General features: G+C 40.7%; 1 protein-coding gene across 2 annotated transcripts in view; it reads left to right on the forward strand.

Annotated features, from left to right (window-relative positions):
- The window catches only part of epha6 (eph receptor A6), a 647,719-nt gene that overhangs the window by 517,293 nt on the left and 108,929 nt on the right, over positions 1-21,497 (forward strand). For both annotated transcript variants that reach the window (XM_078232548.1, XM_078232549.1), the window contains one exon: positions 19,180-19,288. In XM_078232548.1, the coding sequence (XP_078088674.1) occupies positions 19,180-19,288 (109 nt within the window). The remainder of the gene's footprint in view (positions 1-19,179; positions 19,289-21,497) is intronic.

Genomic DNA, 21,497 nt, shown 5'->3' on the forward strand with positions numbered 1-21,497 from the left:
TTCTGCCCTATACCAAAACCAATAAGACTTGACTCCTGGTAATGACCTCCACAGCACTCTGCTCCCACTGCCTTTTGAGCATATAACTGCATGATCTCGACCTCTTGTCTCCCTGAGAATACAAAACATCTCTGCTGTTTTTCACCCCTGTACCAAGGCCTCCAGCAAAATGTTCAAAAACCATGGAGTACAGGCTTTCTCCTGTTGTGTCATTCTTCACTCCTTCCCTGCTAGATTTCATTCAACCATGAATCCTAACACCTGCTCCAGCTATAGCGCACCTCTCCTTAGAAAAGTACGGGTTAGTCCAAAGCCGTGCAGGTTTGCTTTAATTGATGCTAGTTTTACACAATATTGGCTCTGTGCTAATGCATCCAGCTGTTGCTGACTAGACACAGAAATCATTCAAATGAGGAAGCAGGACAAAGTTGAAGTATCCAACTTAACCCCCAATCAGTCTGCCCAAAAGGGAGAAAATTTAAATAAAGCATAAACACTTAATTTGTATAAATGGGACATGCAGTTTTCCTTTGACTAAAATTCTAATAAATATGTGTATATACTAAAATTCTGTTTGAAAGTCTAAAGTGAAGCGGATTGCAATATTAATCTCTGACGGACTATTCCAGATCGAGACCACTTTTCTGATAGTTACTCTCACTCACGTTCAAGGTAGCCAGCTCAAGCAGACATTTGCTTGATCTGAACAATGTCTCTCTTAAGAAGAGGAATCAGCAAAAAAATATTACCTTCTTCCAGATTACCATCTTTAATTAGCAGCAGCTAGATTATAAATGTCCCAGATATTAAGAGGGTCCTGGAGTGTCTCTTCAATAATTTATCTCCCCATTTAGGATTATAGAAAGAGGGGTTCTTGGAATTATATACAGAAACTACTCGAGATAATATATTTTACTAACTTATCTAAAAAATAATTAAAGAATCGAGCATGCAGTACACTTTAAGAGGCTAAGTACATCGCAACATTAAAGATTCTAAAAAGATGGAAAACATAATCTTAGTTCTAATATAGAATCCAAAAGTTAAACCTCTACAATGCCACAGTCATAATATCTTAGACTATCCATCAAAATCTTAAGTAAAACGTTACCTTAAATCCCTGAGTATCAAGCTACCTGCTTAGCAAGACACTTTTCTTAAATTAGAAGTAGATGCATCTGATTATGCATTTGACACCTTTTAGCTTGAGAAGCGCTGATTGAGGATTTCAATACCTCTCAGTTTTCAATGGTGAAGTTTCTATTTTTCTACAGTTTCTAATCTGATTAGCTCATATTTTGCAAATGTGGGTGTTGCCTCTGTGTAAGTTGTCATATAATGCCAAGGCTTTCTAACTGCCCTGCCATGTAAGGACATCATCAGCTATAGCTCCCAATATATATAAAAGAGTACAGATCCAATGTTTCTGACATGTGCCTTATAACCTCAAAGCCATTCAGTGCTTTCCAAATTGTCCCTTCTGGCACTTCTATTGCTGTCCATACGACGGACCTTTGACATGTTGGAAACACTATGAGAGTAGCTGCTTAATGGCTTACAACATTGTGTGTCTCTCACTGACCCCTCATCGTGATACTTTTCAGATCTGATCTTTGTCACTGCAAAGTCAATTATCTTCTTTTACTGTTCATCATCTGATCTATTGCCGCAGTCCGTTAGACTGTGGCCTCTAGTGCTGCCACCATATTTTAATGTTGCTTTGATGTTGTTGCTGAGATTCAGCTATTACCATGCTTTCTATTCTTACTGTACCTTGATGAAATTTTGCTTCCCTTTGACAGAGTTGAGATATCCGTATAGTTTAACTTCAAACAATGTAACAATTTATTGACAACTATTTAGAAAGATCCCAGGATAAACACATGGCCTTCAGGACACAGTCTACTCTATGCCTAGCACTTTTGGAATTTCTTGGTCAACTGATGACTTAAGTTACATCAGTAATAGCATCATGGTCTCATTAATATATCCATTATCCCATTACTCTACTTTAGCCACACTTGTGCTCAGCTATTACTCTCTGAATCATATCATTGATCAGCTTGTGTCCTGAGATACCATACTTATAATCTAAGATAGCGGTGGAGAACAATGAAGATTTCTCAGAAACCTTCTGGAGATTTCTATTTCTATTGCTTTTTCTAGGTCAAAGCTTCTTGTCCTGCTTTAAAATTAAAGCATTGTGACAACTCCTAGAAAATTGAATTGCATGATGTAATTCTGCTGGTCATAAACTGCCACTGTTGAACGGCGACAGTAATCTCCTGAGACATGTACTTCACGTGTCACTCAGCAGAAGGAATGACAGGAGAATTTCCTCACCTTGTGTAACAGAGGAAAATAAAAAAGCAGAACTCAAAGCTGTCATCTGCTCCCCTACTTTCCCATTAGTGATCTCCTTGATGGCGCCTTCTTACAATGTGCAATGTCAAACAGGGCCTCCCTCCTATACCTGATCATGGGAAAGGGGACTTCCACAACTACATCTGAGATAAATAGAGCAACGCTCTGTCTTCCAACTGACCTCAGAGACATTTTCAGATAAAGAAATAGCACACATAGTAAAACCAAATTGAGAATACCTGCCTCTTTGTGTTGTTATAGATCTTTAAATCCATCACCGTGCGGCACGGTAGCACAGTGGTTAGCACTGCTGCTTCACAGCTCCAGGGACCTGGGTTCAATTCCCGGCTTGGGTCACTGTCTGTGTGGAGTTTGCACATTCTCCTCGTGTCTGCGTGGGTTTCCTCCGGGTGCTCCGGTTTCCTCCCACAGTCCAAAGATGTGCGGGTTAGGTTGATTGGCCAGGTTAAAAATGACCACTTAGAGTCCTGAGATGCGTAGGTTGGAGGGATTAGCGGGTAAATATGTGGGGGTAGGGCCTGGGTGGGATTGTGGTCGGTGCAGACTCGATGGGTCGAATGGCCTCCTTCTGCACTGTAGGGTTTCTATGATTTCCCACTCCCTCCGTATGAGGCATTTCTAATGTCCAGATATTTTTTATCAGGATGACCCTTGAAATCATAACTGGGTCGAGGCTAATGACATCAACATTGTGCAAAACATTGTACTTCCGTTCAGGATCACACCCAATCAAAAACAGGCTACTAAATTCTATCCCATAGTGCATTTAATTTATTTGTCCAAACTTGGCTTTTGTAAGTTAACCCATAATGCTGCAAGATTTCATGTGACACCTTGCTATGGGTGAATTCAGGCTACAAAATGAGGCACCATATTTACATTTGCAGAATTTTGTGATCTGGGATCCAAGTGAAGTGTATTTGTCCTAATGGTTCACTGCAGTGTAAGTGAGTAACCTGCTGCTGGCTGATTTACAGACACCTATGTCGGCTGCTCTTCCCAGAGTAATGTAGATCAAAATAGCATGATGTTATTTTACAAAATCCTTCTGGGTCACTGCAAGGAACATTGGCCAGATAACCCTGTCCAAAACACACATTAGTTTGTTGTAAGTGACTGAAGTTATGTTGCCAGAGGAACTACCTTCATAACTTCCCCCACAGGAAAGGAGGCACTGACAGGAGACTGTATCTAGCTTTCTTTGGGGGCTAAATGCAAAATACTGTGGATGCTGGAATCTGAAACAAAAATAGAAAATGCTGGAGAAACTCAGAGGATCTGAAAGCATCTGTGAAGAGAGAATAGAGCCAACGTTTTGAGTCAGGATGACCCTTCGCCAGTTCTGACAAACATTTTCTGTTTTTGTTTCCTTGGGAGCTGACTTCCCAAGGATCCAGAATCTTATGAATGTCACCAATGAGGGCCTGAGGCCGCCACACATTGACCTGAATTATTTCATAGACGGGAAGAGATTCACCTCCACAAACATTCAGCTGATATCTGACTACAGAAATGTAATACCGCTGAATCCATGGAGCTCCCAAGATGCTTTATTTTGCCCCAATTTATGGTCCCTAAATTCTTTGAAAGTCCTGAGAGAATGAAAGATGTCTGTTGGGAGTCTTGAGAATACGCTTTACATCTTTGGGTGATAAATCAGACTAACTGTGCTCCCAACTTCCCTCACCTCTGTAGCAGCTGATTACAAATACAATAAAATCTATATCAGCAGCCAATTGACAATGAAGGACAGTATGGATATTGTTAAAGCGACAACCTTGTTGTTTAGACTGCTGAGCAGGAATGCCACTCTGCAGTGCAACCAAAGTAATCACCCTGCGTTATGTAAGTATATCATTATAAGAGTGCTTTAAATATTTCTGTTTTGTACATTAACAATAAACATTCTATTGCTGGATTGCAACATGGATATGCCAATAGATACTGAAAAATACATCTAGGTCATTCTGTGCCAATGTGTTAACCATGTTAAACAGAACCTACCATGCACTATTGGAGAAATAGATCTCAAGTTCAGTTTATAACTCAGGTTTTTTTTACGTGATTCCTAATTTGACACTTGAATAGTCACAGCCTTCGTCTGTTCAGTTCTGTATTATTCAATTCTGCATCACAACCTTATTTGGTTCCTTCTGGTGTAACATTACATTATGACAAGGAAGTTCACTTCCCAAGATTACAATTGGCAAAATTGGCTTTTGCATTCCCTATTGTATGAAGATAATATTCATATGCTGTCTGGATTAAGTCTATAATAGTACAAAGAAATATGAGAATTAGCTAATATATAAAATCAGTTTACAGACAGCCTCTCTTGTATGGTTTCAGCCTTTTGGAGTACATTTTCAGTAAGTCATCTGTGGTCCTTTTCTCTTTGTCTCTTTTATACCATTTTTAATGTTACCATATTTTATTTGTCACGTGTATGCACTTTTGAAGCAGTTTAATTAATTCTTAAAACAATTGTATAGGGCCTTGGTGAGCACTATACAGTGTTGGCCCCCATATTTATGGAAGAATATACTTTTGACTCAAAGGCAGTAAAGTCAGGCATCACGGATGATTTCCTGGGATGACAGTGTTCTCCCATGAAGAGAGGCTGAGGAAATTGGGCCTATACTCTCAAGAGTTTAGAAGAATGAGACGTGATCAGTCAAACAAGATTCTAAAGGGGCTTGACAAGGTAGATGCTGAGAGATTGTTTCCCCTAGAAAGGGAATCTCGAACATGGGGGCACAATCTCAAGATAAGGGACCCATCATTCAGGACTAAAATAAGGAGAAATTTCTCCACTCAAGAGGGTTGTGAATCTTTGAAATTCTGTACCCCAGAGTGTTATGGATGGTCCATTCTTGTGTATATTCCAGGCTGGGATAGATTATTCACCTCCCAGGGTATCTAGGGATATCAGGAGAGGGTGGGAAAGTGGAGTTGAGGCCAAAAATCTGCAACAACCATGTTGAATGATGGAGCAAGCCTGAGGGGGCATAAGATCTATTCCTGTACAAAGAACAAAGAACATTACAGCACAGGAAACAGGCCCTTCGGCCCTCCAAGCCTGTGCCGCTCCTTGGTCCACCTAGACCAATCGTTTGTATCCCTCCATTCCCAGGCTGCTCATGTGACTATCCAGGTAAGTCGTAAATGATGTCAGCGTGCCTGCCTCCACCACCCTACTTGGCAGCGCATTCCAGGCCCCCACCACCCTCTGTGTAAAAAACGTCCCTCTGATGTCTGAGTTATACTTCGCCCCTCTCAGCTTGAGCCCGTGACCCCTCGTGATCGTCACCTCCGACCTGGGAAAAAGCTTCCCACTGTTCACCCTATCTATACCCTTCATAATCTTGTATACTTCTATTAGATCTCCCCTCATTCTCCGTCTTTCCAAGGAGAACAACCCCAGTCTACCCAATCTCTCCTCATAGCTAAGACTCTCCATACCAGGCAACATCCTGGTAAACCTTCTCTGCACTCTCTCCAATGCCTCCACGTCCTTCTGGTAGTGCGGCGACCAGAACTGGACGCAGTACTCCAAATGTGGCCTAACCAGCGTTCTATACAGCTGCATCATCAGACTCCAGCTTTTATACTCTATTACCCGTCCTATAAAGGCAAGCATACCATATGCCTTCTTCACCACCTTCTCCACCTGTGTTGCCACCTTCAAGGATTTGTGGACTTGCACACCTAGGTCCCTCTGTGTTTCTATACTCCTGATGACTCTGCCATTTATTGTATAACTCCTCCCTACATTATTTCTTCCAAAATGCATCACTTCGCATTTATCCGGATTAAACTCCATCTGCCACCTCTCCGCCCAATTTTCCAGCCTATCTATATCCTGCTGTATTGCCCGACAATGCTCTTCGCTATCCGCAATTCCAGCCATCTTCGTGTCATCCGCAAACTTGCTGATTACACCAGTTACACCTTCTTCCAAATCATTTATATATATCACAAATAGCAGAGGCCCCAGTACAGAGCCCTGCGGAACACCACTGGTCACAGACCTCCAGCCGGAAAAAGACCCTTCGACCACTACCCTCTGTCTCCTATGGCCAACCCAGTTCTCCACCCATCTAGCCACTTCTCCTTGTATCCCATGAGCCTTAACCTTCTTAACCAACCTGCCATGTGGGACTTTGTCAAATGCCTTACTGAAATCCATATAGACGACATCCACGGCCCTGCCTTCATCAACCGTTTTTGTCACTTCCTCAAAAAACTCCACCAAATTTGTAAGGCACGACCTCCCTCTTACAAAACCATGCTGTCTGTCACTAATGAGATTGTTTCGTTCTAAATGCACATACATCCTGTCTCTAAGAATCCTCTCCAACAACTTCCCTACCACGGACGTCAAGCTCACCGGCCTATAATTTCCTGGGTTATCCCTGCTACCCTTCTTAAACAACGGGACCACATTCGCTATCCTCCAATCCTCAGGGACCTCACCCGTGTCCAAAGAAGCGACATGTACCTATTTTGTATGTTCGTATAACATATCATCCAAAGTAACTTGGAATTTTACAGTTGAAGCAATACTCTAGTCGAGGTATCTGACCAATTCACAAAAACTTAGGATTGCAAATCAACTATACAACACAAAGAGATGAGAATTTAACTCACTGAAATCCCATTTATTTGCACACGCAAAATCAGTCCCCAAACTGTGCAGCACTCTGCAGGCTTTATCACAACAATTAAGTGCAAGTCAATGAGATGCATGCTATTTTTGATTAAACTGTTCGAGTGACAATACTGCTGACCATGACGGGAGAAGCAAACTTTCTAGTTCTAAGTTCAGCGAACTTTCTAGTTCAGTTCAAGGGTCAACTTGCTTTTTATCAAGTGCCATTATCAAGCTGAATGTAGTTTATTGCCACTTCTCCTACGGTCTTCAAGGCTTCAAACTCTATGACAGAAACAAATTAAGACAAGACATTCAAACAATTGAAAAATTTCAAATGTTGCTATATATTCTGATTGACTCAGAGCAAAATATATTGAGATTGATGGTGATGGGTGGTCAGTCTGAAGTGAAAGCAGATTGAATTTCAGCCCTCAGCATGCATCTATTTTTGTGGTTTACTTTGAAATGTATGTATTTTTACTGAAAAAGACTTTATTTTTTGTCCAAGGCCATATTCAGCCATTTTAACAATTAAGACCTCTTTATGAGTTCCAAATGATTATTTGGATTGAAGTCAGATGGTCTTTTAAAAAAATTCTGATCAGTTAAGTGTCTTCTTCTTCCTAATTGGCATTTGTATTTACTCTTATCGATACTTTCTAATTGCACTATTCACCAATCATACCATTCAACAACTTTCTCCCCAATTTGATCTTCCCTAATTTGTTGCACCCAAGGAAAAATGTCATGAATCTCATTGCAGCAAGAAAACACATGCAAATTGCCGGTGATGTTGTCCTCACCCACCACTCTATAAATACCTCCTTTTTGTTCTCTTCCCGCATCTAGAGATGAATGAAGCAGATAAAGTGTATGCTTATGTCTGTTTCTGTAGCTACTCTTTCCTGGAACAAGTCACTGGTCTGCTGCCAGAGGCTATGGTTTGAGGCACATCACTCCACCTCAAGCCTGGCGGACTATGAAACTCTCCTACTCATACCGCCCATGGGTGTATCGGAAGGATTTACAGGTTGACAATATCATTTTGGTCACATGATGAACGCATGCTTAGGTGTAGGAACACTACCACTGAACCAAGAGAGATAGTAACATATATTGCAATACTTCAGAAGAACAACAGAAACTTAAGTATAGACTCACTCTGTGTAATCACTCTGAAAACCTTCCTCAGGCCCAGTGCATCTCCTCAGGTTTTATCTCCCAGTACTTCATGATTCAGCATCTCTTGCTTAAGTAAGTTTCAGCCTAGACAACATACACGTGGCATACAGAAGTCTAACTATTTGCTCCCTTAGCTGCCTTTTATACCTTAAAAAATATTTGCAAACAGCCCCTACCAGGCACTTTCTCAGTTCCTCGGTTATTTAAAGCAGATAGGAGAGGCAAGTTTTTTACACAGAGAGTGGGAAGTCCCTGGCGGTGGTAGAAGTAAATACAATAGCAATGTTTAAGAGGCATCTTGACAGATATATGAAGAGTCAGGGAATAGAGAGAAGTCGACCGCATAGAGGCAAAAGGTCTTTAGTTTCGAAATATGTCATGTGTCGATGCAGGCTTGGAGGGCTGAAGGGCCTGTTCCTGTGCTCTACTGTTCTTTGTTCTTTGCGTCTGTTCACCTGACTTTCAAATAAAACATAAATAGTTTTATTTCTCTGCCTTGGGTGGCGACTGAGAGCTGTTATCAGCTGGGCCATGTATCTATCTTATTTACCCCATGTGTTACAATGCATTTTTATCTTAACACGGGGAGAAGGACTCAGTTAGAGAGTCTCTTACTCACTGACAGGATACACCAGTTAATAAACTCATAGTTTATTTAAATATGTCATGCCACAATGGTCTCCGTCCCAATTGGACCATTTTGAAGTGACTGGTCTTCTACACCTTACCTGAGCCTCCAATGCCTCAAATCATTCAGGTTCACAGTCTCATTCCAATCCTCAGCCCTGAATGCTGAGTTGTGTACATATGATGCCTGCAACTTGTTTTTAAGCTGTCTAATGTCCCAAACGTCCTTGGAATAGTTCAATAAAGGGACTATTGAATCCTAGAAAGGATTGGGGTGGATTCCAATTTATCCCTGTACTCCCACTGCACCACACCTCCCCCCCCCCCCCGCCCCGCCCCCAGCCCTCATCTCCACCCCTACACTTTTGCTAATTTTCCAAGCATTTGTTTTGTATACACACCAGGCTGATGAAAATGGAATAAAACTGTAAGTGTTGGAAAGCCTCAGACAATCTGGCAGCATCTATGGAGCGAGAAATAGACTTAACATGCAGAATCTTGCTCATTTTAAACATAGTCTCAACCATATTCCTAGCCTTACCTGCCGGCAACATCCCATTCCTAATTGGCCACCTCCGAATCTGACATCTGGTTAAAGATGGCAGGCTGGTGAATAAGGCACCAGGACTAGATTGGATGAATCCATGGATACTGAGAGTGGAAATTGCAGATGCACTGGCCATAATCTTTCAGTCTTCCTTAGACTTGGTAATGTTGCTAATGGACTGGGAAATTGCAATAGTCACACCTTTGTTAAAAAAAGAATGTACAAATAAAACCAGAAACTACAGGTCAATCAGTTTAATCTCGGTGGTAGGGAAGCTCTGGAACAATAATTTGTGACAAATTTAGTAGTCATTTGCGCAAATGTGGGTTAATTAAAGAAATCCAGCATAGATTTGTTAAGGGTAAACTGTGTTTAATTAACTTGTTGGAATTTTGATACGATTAACAAAAAAGGGTTGATGAGGGTAATGCTGCTGATGTGGTTTACTTGGACTTCATAAAAGCAGTTAATACAGTACCACACAAAGACTTTTGATAAAATTAGCACTCATGAAATAAAAGGGACATTAGCAACACAAATGCAAAATTGACTGAGTGATAAGAAACAGTGAATAGTTGTTCAGGGTTATTTTTTGGACCGGAACAGGGTTGGTTCCCCAGGGGTCAGTGTTAGGATCTCTGTTCTTCCTGATATATATGGTGAACCACTGTAGTTGTCTGTTTATGTGAGAGTTTATGTGATATGCCTGGACACGCCCCTGCTGCCTCAATCCGGGGCTCCGCCCTCCTCGGGGTATAAAGGTGGCTGCTCTCTGCCCCTTTTGCCTCAGTTCGGATTAGCTATCGGTTTGGGAGTGCTCCAGTTCTTTGTTAATAAAAGCCTGTTATTTCGCAACAACGAGTCTTTGTGTAATCAGTGGTGCATCAATATATAATAATGACCTAGACCTTAATGTATTGGTCACAATTCAAAATTTCTGACAATGCAAAACTTGAAGCTATTGTGAACTGTGAAGAGGACATCAAAAGGACATGGATAGGTTGGTTGAATGGGTGAACAAGAAATTTAATGCGGAGAAGAGTGAAGCAATTGATTTTGAGAGGAAGAGCACAGAGAGATGATAAGAACAAAGAGTACAATTCTAAAGTGGGTACAGGAGGAGAGGAACCTGAGTAGATGGAGAAACTGTTCCCATGGGTGGAAGGATCAAGAACCAAAGGGCACAGATTGAAAGTGATTGGCAAAAGAAGCAATAGTGACATGAGGAAAATCTTCTTGTGCAGCGACTGGTTAGAATCTGGAATGCACTGCCAGAGAGTGCGGTATGTTGAATTGAGGCATTCAAGAGGGAATTTGACTATGAACTGAAAAGTAATGTGCAGAGCAACAGGGAAAAGGGATGGAATTGGCACTAGGTGAATTGTTCATTCAGAGAACCAGCACAGACACAACAGGCCGAATGACCTCCTTTGTGCTGTTATCATTCTAACATTCTATAATATGCAGAAGGTACCATTTGGATCCAGAGATTAACTGCTGTATTGTGCTGGTAGTAGTTACATATCAAACCTTGGTTGTACTACTGCATCCACCTTCCAAAGTAACATTTTTAGATCTTAAAAAAAAAATCAATCTTAATTAAGTCTGTGATTGAAAACTGCTGTTTGACTTCTGCTAGCCGATCAAAAAGGTACGGAGGCGTCCTTCTGTGTTTAATGGTAGTTGGGAGTCACAAAGTGAAATGAGTTTGGGCAGTGTCTCAGATTGTTTTTTGTGACTTTAAGTCCCCAGCACAAAGCTATCCTTAAATATTGATTCGAGAATCTCATAAAGCAACCATAACAAATGTTGATGTGGAAACCAATCTGATTATAGTAACCAACCTTTCTTTCTGACATCGCTAAGTAATAAACATGATGCTGAGGGTTCTTCATTATTTATTCTTTCACAGTCACTCACAAAGACCAAACTGGAGTAATGTTAAATAGATAGGAATATTTGGAATGCCATGGTTGGGATTTTCCCATCCCGTCGACTGGAGACTGGAAGTTCCTACCCGAAGTCAACAAATCTTTTAATGGTCTGTTAAATTCTCCATCCCGCCTACAGTGGGATGGATTGGAAAAGCTATGCCCGTGTGTCTATCGTGTGAGGCAGCCTGCGGTGGGTTACCTATGTTTCTTCCAGAAGCATTTCTATAAACATAGTGAATTCAAAATATTATTTTTAAACAAAATTAACCTGGTTATTATTAAAGTTCTGTTTAATTGCATTAATTCACATCATCTTTAATTTGATTTATTATTGTCACATGCATTGATATATAGTGAAAAGTATTGTTTCTCGCGAGCGATACAGACAAAACACACCATTCATAGAGTACATAGGGGAGAAGGAAAGGAGAGAATGCAGAATATAGTGTTACAGTCAAAGCTAAGGTGTGGAGAAAGATCAGCTTAATATGTGGTAGGTCCATTCAAAAGTCTGAAGGTAGCAAGGAAGAAGAGCCAATATTAACGGTTACCTGATAAAATGGTGGGGGGAATTTATTTGTTCCCAATCTCTCTGTGCTCGCACTAAGCAAGAATAATAGAACTGATGTGTGATGCACTTCTTTAGGGTGAGCTGAGGTCAGTTTTGGTGCACATGTCATTAGCTGAACCTCGGGTATCCTGGTTCAGGTTGCCCTCCGTTTTCCCCTCCCCACAAAGTCTTGGTGCTGGAAAATTGAAAATGGATTTCAGAGATTTGTCACTGTGGGCTTAATGGGTGGCAAGAGCCAGGAAAACAGAAGGTCTAAAGATCCAGTGGGTATCTGACAATTTTAGGACTGCTCTTCTGCATTCTACCAGGCCCCACCTCAGACATTCAGCTAATGTTCTGGGGACCCAGGTTCAAATCCTGTCACAGCAGGTGGTGGAATCTGAATAAACAAAATCTGAAATTAAGAATCTACTGATCACCATGAAACCATTGTCAATTGTCAGAAAAACCCATCTGGTTCATTAATGTTATTTAAGGAAGGAAATCTGTTGTCCTTACCTGGTCTGGCCATCATGTGACTCCAGACCCACAGCAATGTGGTTGACTCTCAACTGTCCTCGGGCAACAAGGGATGGTCAATAAATGCTGGCCAGCCAGCGACACCCACATCCCACGAACGAATAAAAAACACTCCAGTCTGAGGAACAGTTCTGACATAATTAACTTCATAAACTTCTTGCATCGGTGTGGTGTAGTTTCAGAAGACCAGAATTCCCCCTCGACTTTGTTAACATGCCTCACCCAATTCTGTAAGAAGTCTCACAACACCAGGTTAAAGTCCAACAGGTTTATTTGGTAGCAAATACCATAAGCTTTCGGAGCACTGCCCCTTCGTCAGATGGAGTGAAAATCTGTTCTCCAACAGTGCCACAGAGACACCGAAATCAAGTTACAGAATACTAATTAGAATGCAAATCTCTACAGCCAGCCAGGTCTTAAAGGTACAGACAATGTGGGTGGAGGGAACATTAAACACAGGTTAAAGAGATGTGTATTGTCTCCAGACAGAACAGCTAGTGAGATTCTGCAAATAACGGCATCTCCACATCATGACTACCATCGACATCGCAAACTGCCGGCTCCAAGTGGAGAGGATCTCCAAGAAGATCGCGCATATCGACACAGACATCAAGTTTCTGCAAACATGCAAGAAAGCAGACCGGCATCTCCACATCGTCACCCAATTCTACCAGCCTAGGGAAGCTGCAGAAAATGGGCAGAGACCTGGCTAAATGAGCTGCTGCATCTTCTTCCTGATCTTAGCATGTGGGCACTTGGCATTCCTCAGGAACAAAAGTCAGGAAAATTGGTCGATGTTGGAACACAATAACGAAAAATGCTTCACCTCTAAACATTATTGTAGCCGCACTAAAGACTGCAACAGGGCAATAGGCCCATCATTTCTGGGATGCCATGACTTCATTGCTGCTGAGTTGAAGGGCTGAAAACTGTGGGGTGGGGGAAAGTGGAAAAACTTTCCTTATCCGACAATCAGTTTTAGTGAGCTTTAAATTGGAAAGGTGAAAGAAAGCCAGATGAAGTATCAATTCAATGTGCCATCAATAATGCTGCAGCTGTATTTTAATATAATTACTCTCGTATTGACAATTATCAACATTGTTAGAGACTCTCCATTGTATTCAGGTGGGAGGGTTCACACAATAACACTAGGGATTATTAGCTTCACCAGCAAAGCATTCACAGTTTGACCTCCTGTATTACAGGCAGCATCTCCACCAATCCCAAGAGAAAGATGAGCGTGTTTCTACCTTTTTTTTAAAATGAACAATTGTTATGCAGTTGATTATATTCACTGAAAGGGGGTCAGTAAAATCAGGTCTTCAGTATGGGCAAAATGGAACCAAAGACTGGCAGAAAAAATAATAACAAGACAAAGGGTGACCTTTGAGGAAGAGATGTTTCAGATGCAGGCTAAGTACAAAGGGACGAAAGACTCCATGGATAGAAGGGAGATAGAGAATATGATGAATTAAAAGAGGGTGTGTGATTCAAGGTGGATTCTTCAAGCAAGAGCCAGGCCAAATCAAATAAGTTGAGAGAAGAAGTGAGACAATGTGAGAATGGAATGGCGATCAACATAAGAGGGAACAAAAGAATTGTCTACCGGCCTGTAGATAGTAAGAGGAGGGCCAGGAGGTGGACGTCAAAACTAAATAGTTGTGAAACATAACTCCAACCTGCCATGTATGTTATCTGACTCCATTTTTACAGCTTGTGAGTCAGGTATGAGACTAATTCAGAAGAGGCTGGAACCAGCCATAGCCCAGTAGGAAAAATCAGTAAAAAAGGGGAAATAAGAATACTTGTCTGAACTGGTCTTGTATATCTTAAAATGGAACACCAGTAAAAACAGGGCAATGGGATATTGCTCTGAACAGCTCCTCCTACTGGGGGGGCAGCAGAAAACTTGATTTAAAACTTAATGAGTGCTGGCTGGGTTTTTCAGGGCTTAAGAAAGCAGTGAAATGGAGATGGCAGCAACTGGCTGAAGACGATAAGTACTTTTTAGAGCACTTCCTTTCAGTGAGGGGGAACAGGAATGTCCACCCCCATTAACAACATCTGTGACAAACTTATTGCTGATCATGGCCTCTCCTCACTGCTTTGATTGGCTGAAGTCTCCATAACCTTTGACCTTCCCTCCTCCAGCCCCAATTTCTGCATTTGTTGTCCTCCAATTCCCCCTCTAACCCCACCTTTACCTCTCTTTGGATTGATGTTACCCAACATCCCTTTGCAACCAAACCCTGATCTTACCCAATTACCAGAGCTACTCCCAATGCTTCCTGACTGCAACTATAGGTGGATTTTCCTGTCCCTGGAAATCTATCAATCTGTAAAAAAATATAATTCAAGAACATTTGTGCCCCAGGATTTCCGTATTTCTCCTTGCAACCACACTCCTTAGATACCTCCCCATGAATATTGGAGCAGTTACGCCTCGCCCTCAGAGTTTTTGTATTTGATACATTCTGTAACAGTCATGAAAATTAAACTGAAGAAATGGTTAAAAATGGAGTTCATCCAATGGCTCATATTCCTAATCAGTGGATAGCTGAGCTATACGATATAGTAAGATCCCAAAATCAGCTCTCTGCCCGTGGAGATTTAAGTGATAGAATTGGCCTCAGTGAACCTAAGCTATGGAATGGAATATCTATGATCATTTCCCTCTTGATAACTATCCTGTGTCCCAGCTGAAGTAATAAAAATGTTGGGTGAGAATGGGGTCAGGTTTGGCTGAGAGGGTTCTATAGTTGATTGGCACTGCTAATCCTTACTCATGAGAAATGGTACTTTGCTGAGGTACGAGAGAGTAACTCATGCCTGTGGAACCATATCTTAACAAAGAGGAAATGTTTTCAGAAAGACAAGGAGACAATTGGAAAGAAACATAATTGAAGCAAAATATCATTGCTGAAGTCAATTACTTGTCACCCAATGTAGTTTGAACATGCTCTATTCTTAATTGACTCTATGTAGACAAGGGCATCTACTGGGTGCCACATAATCTATCTGCCTATTCCAACATCGAGTTTCATGTGATGTCGTCTATTGACATCTAATTTACAGACAGAATCTCGCAGGTAAAGGAATAATCATGCCTGCACCATCACATCATCATTTTTCATGATCTAGTTAATGTCTCCGAAAAATGAAATGACAACCTAATCGCTAGCAGATTAGTGATTCTCTGGCATCTCTGTCTCAATAGAACACATGGCATTTGTGCTGTAATGTATCTCTGCTCTACTCTTGTTCCTGAAAGGAATTGTCTGAAAGGATTCGAAAGATTTCATTACCTTTGCACAAGTGTTCCACTGCTGTTATACCTGAAAGAGACCCACATTTCTTTCTTTTTGTTTACCCTAACACCTTATGTTAATAAAAGACCCAGTGATCTTCATCACTAATTCACTCTGCAGTAAGGTTTTGATGACTCCTAATTCCAATATGAAAGTACTACTCATTTAAATAATTAGACATGTCAGTCACTGTGACTACTATGGCATTGTTTGTTACAATACTTTTGCAGGGAAACATGACATGATGGGAAAAGTTTCACTAAGCAGTAGTTAAATGCTGCACATTGATCAAATATTAAGAATAAATTAAATAACACGGTCGACAATATTCTGCTGAAGTTTGTGGTGATTACAATGAAGGGCTTCCAAAAGTATCTATGATAACTGTTCTTAACCAAGTTAATTTTTAGATTCAGGCTTATGACCTTCAATATGTGAATGTACATTCCTCTGGGCATTATTAAAACTGGTTCTAAAATGTTCAATCAGATTCGGAGCTCTTGAATCTGGGATCCTACCAATTATGAAAGCACATGGGTGTTTTCCAAGTAAATTTTGCGTATGTTTTTCCAGTCAGGATGTATTCCCCTTAATGAGCTATTGTAATGCAATGCAAAATGATTTTGTAGCACGTAAAGCAGTGTTTAAAAACAAGTACACCTTTCCACTTGATGATGGTGCTGCCTCATGCATCAGTGCGCTATGCATTCCAGTTATTTTGATTGAGAATGATAATAAAACTCATCAAACTAACTAGCATTAAAAACTTAACTGAGTGTGACTACAAAATATTGGTTTGTCGGCAATTATGATTCTGGAATTGCTGTTTGGCTCAAATTAATTGGATCCAGCCCCCGATAATTGGTTTTCTGCTGTTGTTTAGCTACTGGTATTAAAATTTAACTATCCTGCTAAATCCATTTAGAAAAATGCAAACTGTTGTCATTGCCTCCCCCTACTGCACTTTGACACTAAGTCAGCCATCATGCTGTTTGATGGACATAAAGAATGCTCCCAGAGTGATCATCAACTTCATCAAGGTTTACGACCATCAAAATAGAGAACCACAACTACTAGTGTTTTTGGGTAATTTATGGGATCTCGTTAAGTCACAGCATTCAGCATTCTGAACATCTTTACGATTCTCTATTATTTTGTTGTGTTTTCATAATGACATAAAGGCACCAATTACTCATAAGAGATTAGATAACCATGCTGTGGGTTCATTTATTAAGATTAGGCACATGAAAATATATATACATGGATAGAAAGCTTTCAAGGCATCAGCAGCAGGGCTGTGCGTGCTGTGTTCTGTTCACAGAGCAAAGTAAGACTGAGGCTGCTCACATGACACATTTCCTTTCTAGTGATGGCAAGCTGATATCCCTTAAAGGCATATTACAACATCCCCCTTTATAGGTATGGGACTGGTGAATCTATGAGACCTTAAAGCACAGAGGCAATTTGTTGGTACGTCTAGATCTTATAGTGGTAATCTTCTCTGGAGGTTTCTGTAATTGCTCACAGTGATCTGCAATATTGTCATTCGTGGATGTTGTTCCTGATTGTACTTGGGATCTTGTCCGAGATGCAGTAGGGCTTATGGTGATTGAGGAGATGCAAATTGTCCTTGGTTATATCTCACCTTTGTATGCGATGACTTCATAGGACCTTGGTTCCCCATAACTGACCACCACTGAACACCATATTGTGTTTTTTAATATATTAATCAATACATATATACATCAATCACTTACAAGGCCCTGGGTAAACACATTGTGGGTTAATTTATTAAGACTAAGGACATGAAAACACAAAAGCATGGATAAAGCTTGGAGTCATTCGCGAGCGTATTTTGCATCTGCTATGCAAATGCAGAATCTTCATATCATTCAATGCAGTTGAATGAAGACTGACAACAAGATGTTTTTGTGGAAGCCATCAACAGACAGTGCATCTCCAATAGCAACTTCTCACTTTCTTTGTTTAATTATGCATCTATCCTTATTTGAAGTTGCTATGACCAAGCCTTAGAATTATTTTGGAAGCAAATTTTGGACCATTCTGTTTCATTGATATTGGTTAAGGCATAAGTATTGGCCAGGACTTTGAGGAGAACTATCCTGCTTTTCTTTGAAAAATGCCATGGAATTTTAAAAATGTACTTGCATTTTGCTGATGGCGACTGGGCCAAACCTAAGTGGAACTTGTAACAACTGATTTTAGCGAAAGGCCCTAAAACAGACATTAGCTCCCACCCCACCATTTACACATGGAGGGGGCATGCCACCTGTGTTTCTCAAGCACCAGGAAGGCCTGTAAAGCTGCTATTTTCAATATGGAGGCGTGAGTAACACAGTCCCAGGTCAGGCGCGGAACTTTGTACCCTGAAATCAGCCATTTTGCCTTTGTTTCTGCGCAGGACATAACAAGGACTAAACCCTACTCCTTTGTGTTTAACTGAAAGCTAATTTTCTACAGTTTGCATATGCGGACATAAATCAGCAACATACAAACATTTATATTTCTTTACTTGATTCCAATCCACTTTGGTTTGAAGCTATATGAATTGTTGGTGGGAAGGCAGCGTTTAATGTTGATGTTACCAGACCAGTTGTCCAGAGGTCCAGGCTAATGTCCTGGAGGTACAGGTTCAAATCCCACCATTGCAGCTGGTAGAATTTAAATTCCAATTACTTGAAAACTAACCTTGGCAAGAAGCAATCACCTGGTTCACTAATGCCCTTTAGGGAAGGGCATCTGTCCTTACTTGGTCTGACCTACATGTGACTTTAGACCCACAGCAATGTGGTTGAACTGCCCTCTGAATTTGCTTAGCAAACACCTTAGTTCAAGGGCAATCAGGAATGGGCAACAAATGCTGACTTTATCAATGACACCCACATCCAAAAGAAATTAATTAGAATAATGTCGAGTTCTAAAGCTGCATTCTTTGTTCGCAAAGATGTTGTGAGGGAGACGTTCAAAGATATCACTTTATATTGTTTATGTAAGTCGGGTGATCTGTCATACAATTTATATCTACTGACTCTTACTTCCGGATGTGGTTCATCATTAATATATGTGAAGTAAATGCATCATAATTAATGTTGATGTCCTCATGTGCAAGTCCATGCTCCTAATCAATGTCCACCATAGTACCCGATGACACCAGAAAAGGAACACAGGCAGAGCACAAACCATATGGTTATATGCATGGCAAACATTGAGAGGCAAAAAGGCTTATAACCTTATCTCTGCTCTCAGAATTTGTGACATGAGCCACTGATATTTGTTTTTTGAGATTAATTATTCTTACCTGTTTTACCTTGAGGATACATTGATTTATTGTGTAGTGCTAATTTTTAACAATGCTGATTGCAACTTTACATAAAATGTGACCTGTTACATTACTGTATTTCAATGTCCCATTCTTCCTATTTTTATTCCAGCATCTGACATTGCCACAGAACAGGGACAAGTATTGGTCATTGCAACTGCCGCAGTTGGAGGATTCACTCTTCTCGTTATCCTCACTCTCTTCTTCCTAATCACTGGCAGGTAATACATGTACTGAGCTTTCTTCTTTCGAATATCTATAACCAGCTTTATTGTCATGTTCAACCAGGGAAAACATGCTGGGGTAAATTCTGACTTTGTTGGATAGTGAAATAAGAATTAGGAGAGATGTAAAATTAACTGCTGATTTGTTATCTCTCAAATTCAAAGCCTACCCTGCTGTCATTGAGATGGACCATTTCTGGACATTGACATTTTGAATGTATATGTGCATGACTCTCTATTTTTCCAATCACTGTGTTTTGTTAGAAGGTGAGACTTCCCTTCCTTAAATTCTATTTTAAGAAGTTAAGCAGCTTCAGGATTACTAATTAGCAGCGGGTAGTTTTACAATAGCCATTTATTTCATAGAAACAGGGTTCTGTGACTGTTCATTCAATTTTGCATTCTGTTGCAAAGCAGTTATTTCACCAGCAAAACTGCTTTGCAGGGCTAAAATACACAAAGTAAATATTATTAACATCAAAGGTGCGCCAAGTGTCCCTTTTGGTAAAGCATGTGGACTCAAAGTTATGAAAATAGAAGTCCTAGATGTAGTTTACTCAGTATTTTGAATTAGAGACTGTTAAACATGAGTGTTTCTGCATGTCAAATACCTCTCTAACCAAAAGAAAAGTCCTTCCTTTCTGTCATTGAAAATGTAACTTTCTGTGATTGGCAGATTAATAGGGCTTGTTGTTCCCCCTGTCAGGTCATGGGTCCAATGAAACCCAAACTAAGCATTGGTAAACAGGTTATTGCTGAGTATGCACAATGTGATGGGATTGTTAGATAACTGCTTCCATTACTTTACTGATGATTGAGAGAAAGCTGAGAGGATGGTAATTAGCCAGGTTGGATATATCCTCCTTTTTATGCAAATACCTGTCAATTTTCTTGGCTGTCTGGTAGCCAGGGGCGAGGCTAGCTGGGGCGCAGTACAACTGAGATACTGTACACTCCAGCGCACTCAGTCATTTCTTGATATCACTTGACATTCATTGAATTGGCTGAAGACTGGAATTTTCTGGACGTTGCTGAAGATGATCATCTGCTCGGCACTTTCAGTTGAAGATAGTTGTAAGGTTTCTTTTGTGTCTCTTGCACTCGCTCCACTCTTATTGAGCATGGAGGATATACGTGGAGCTGTCTGCTTAATTGTCCAGCATTTCTGATGACTGGATGTGGCAGGGTTTCAGAGCTTTAGCCTGATCTGCTGGTTGTGGCATTGCTAATTAACCCAATAAATATGAATAAATGCTGTTATTTTTGCAAGATTGTGCAGTGCTTCCTGATCAATTTTTGTCTCAGCGGAAAATCATTGCTGTTTAACACAGATTTTTCGGAAGAAAATATATCATTGGCTCTTTGTTGAAATCAAGATATAAGGGGGAGCTAAATCAACTTGTGTAGTAGCTGTTTTTAGACACCCACGATGCACAGACACACTGTTGATGTGAAGTGCACCAGACACAAATGGGTTTGCACACATGCACACACTGAATGACTGCTGGCAGTATATTGAGCAGGAAGATTAATAACATCAATCAGTATGCAATGCTGATTTAATGCTTGTGTTACCATTTTTGAGCACAGCGCTCAAGTCTATACCCTGACTTAATATCTGACAGCTGAATATATATTAAACATCATGAAGCACTCCCACCCGCCCACTCAGGCCTCTTAAATGGATCATAAACCGCTTGCAGATTAATTATAGGATTATTTCTTCCGGCTGTTGGTGCATTGGACACATTTTTAGAGCTTTCCAATGCTTAACTGAAGTTTTAGTAGTTTGCAGGGAGTGGTTTGACTGGTGCTGGAGGGCTTCTAGAAATGGTGAGCATTCCTCTTGGAATTGAGTTTAACAGAGAGAATGAAGGGAGGACAAGCAGAGCAAGACAAGATGTTACGAGAGGGAAGAGAAAGTACTCTCAGCAGGAAGCTTTACTACCAGGTATCATGAGGAAGCAATTCTCTGACCTCAACCTGAGTGAGAACCAATGCTTCGGACATCAACACTTCAGTAAGGAGGGTCTGATTAAAATACAGCCGGAACTGCAACCTATAAGCACGTCCAACGTAGTAATCCCTGTGTCTCTAAATTGATCGTGGCTTTGAAATTCAATGCATCTGACTCCATCCAGGCTGCTTCTGGACATTCCTTTCTGACAGTCTTTCAGTGCGTCTAACCCATCAAATGAGCTCCCCA

Source organism: Mustelus asterias, chromosome 17 (genome assembly GCF_964213995.1).
Source record: "Mustelus asterias chromosome 17, sMusAst1.hap1.1, whole genome shotgun sequence".
Taxonomy (NCBI): Eukaryota; Metazoa; Chordata; class Chondrichthyes; order Carcharhiniformes; family Triakidae; genus Mustelus; species Mustelus asterias.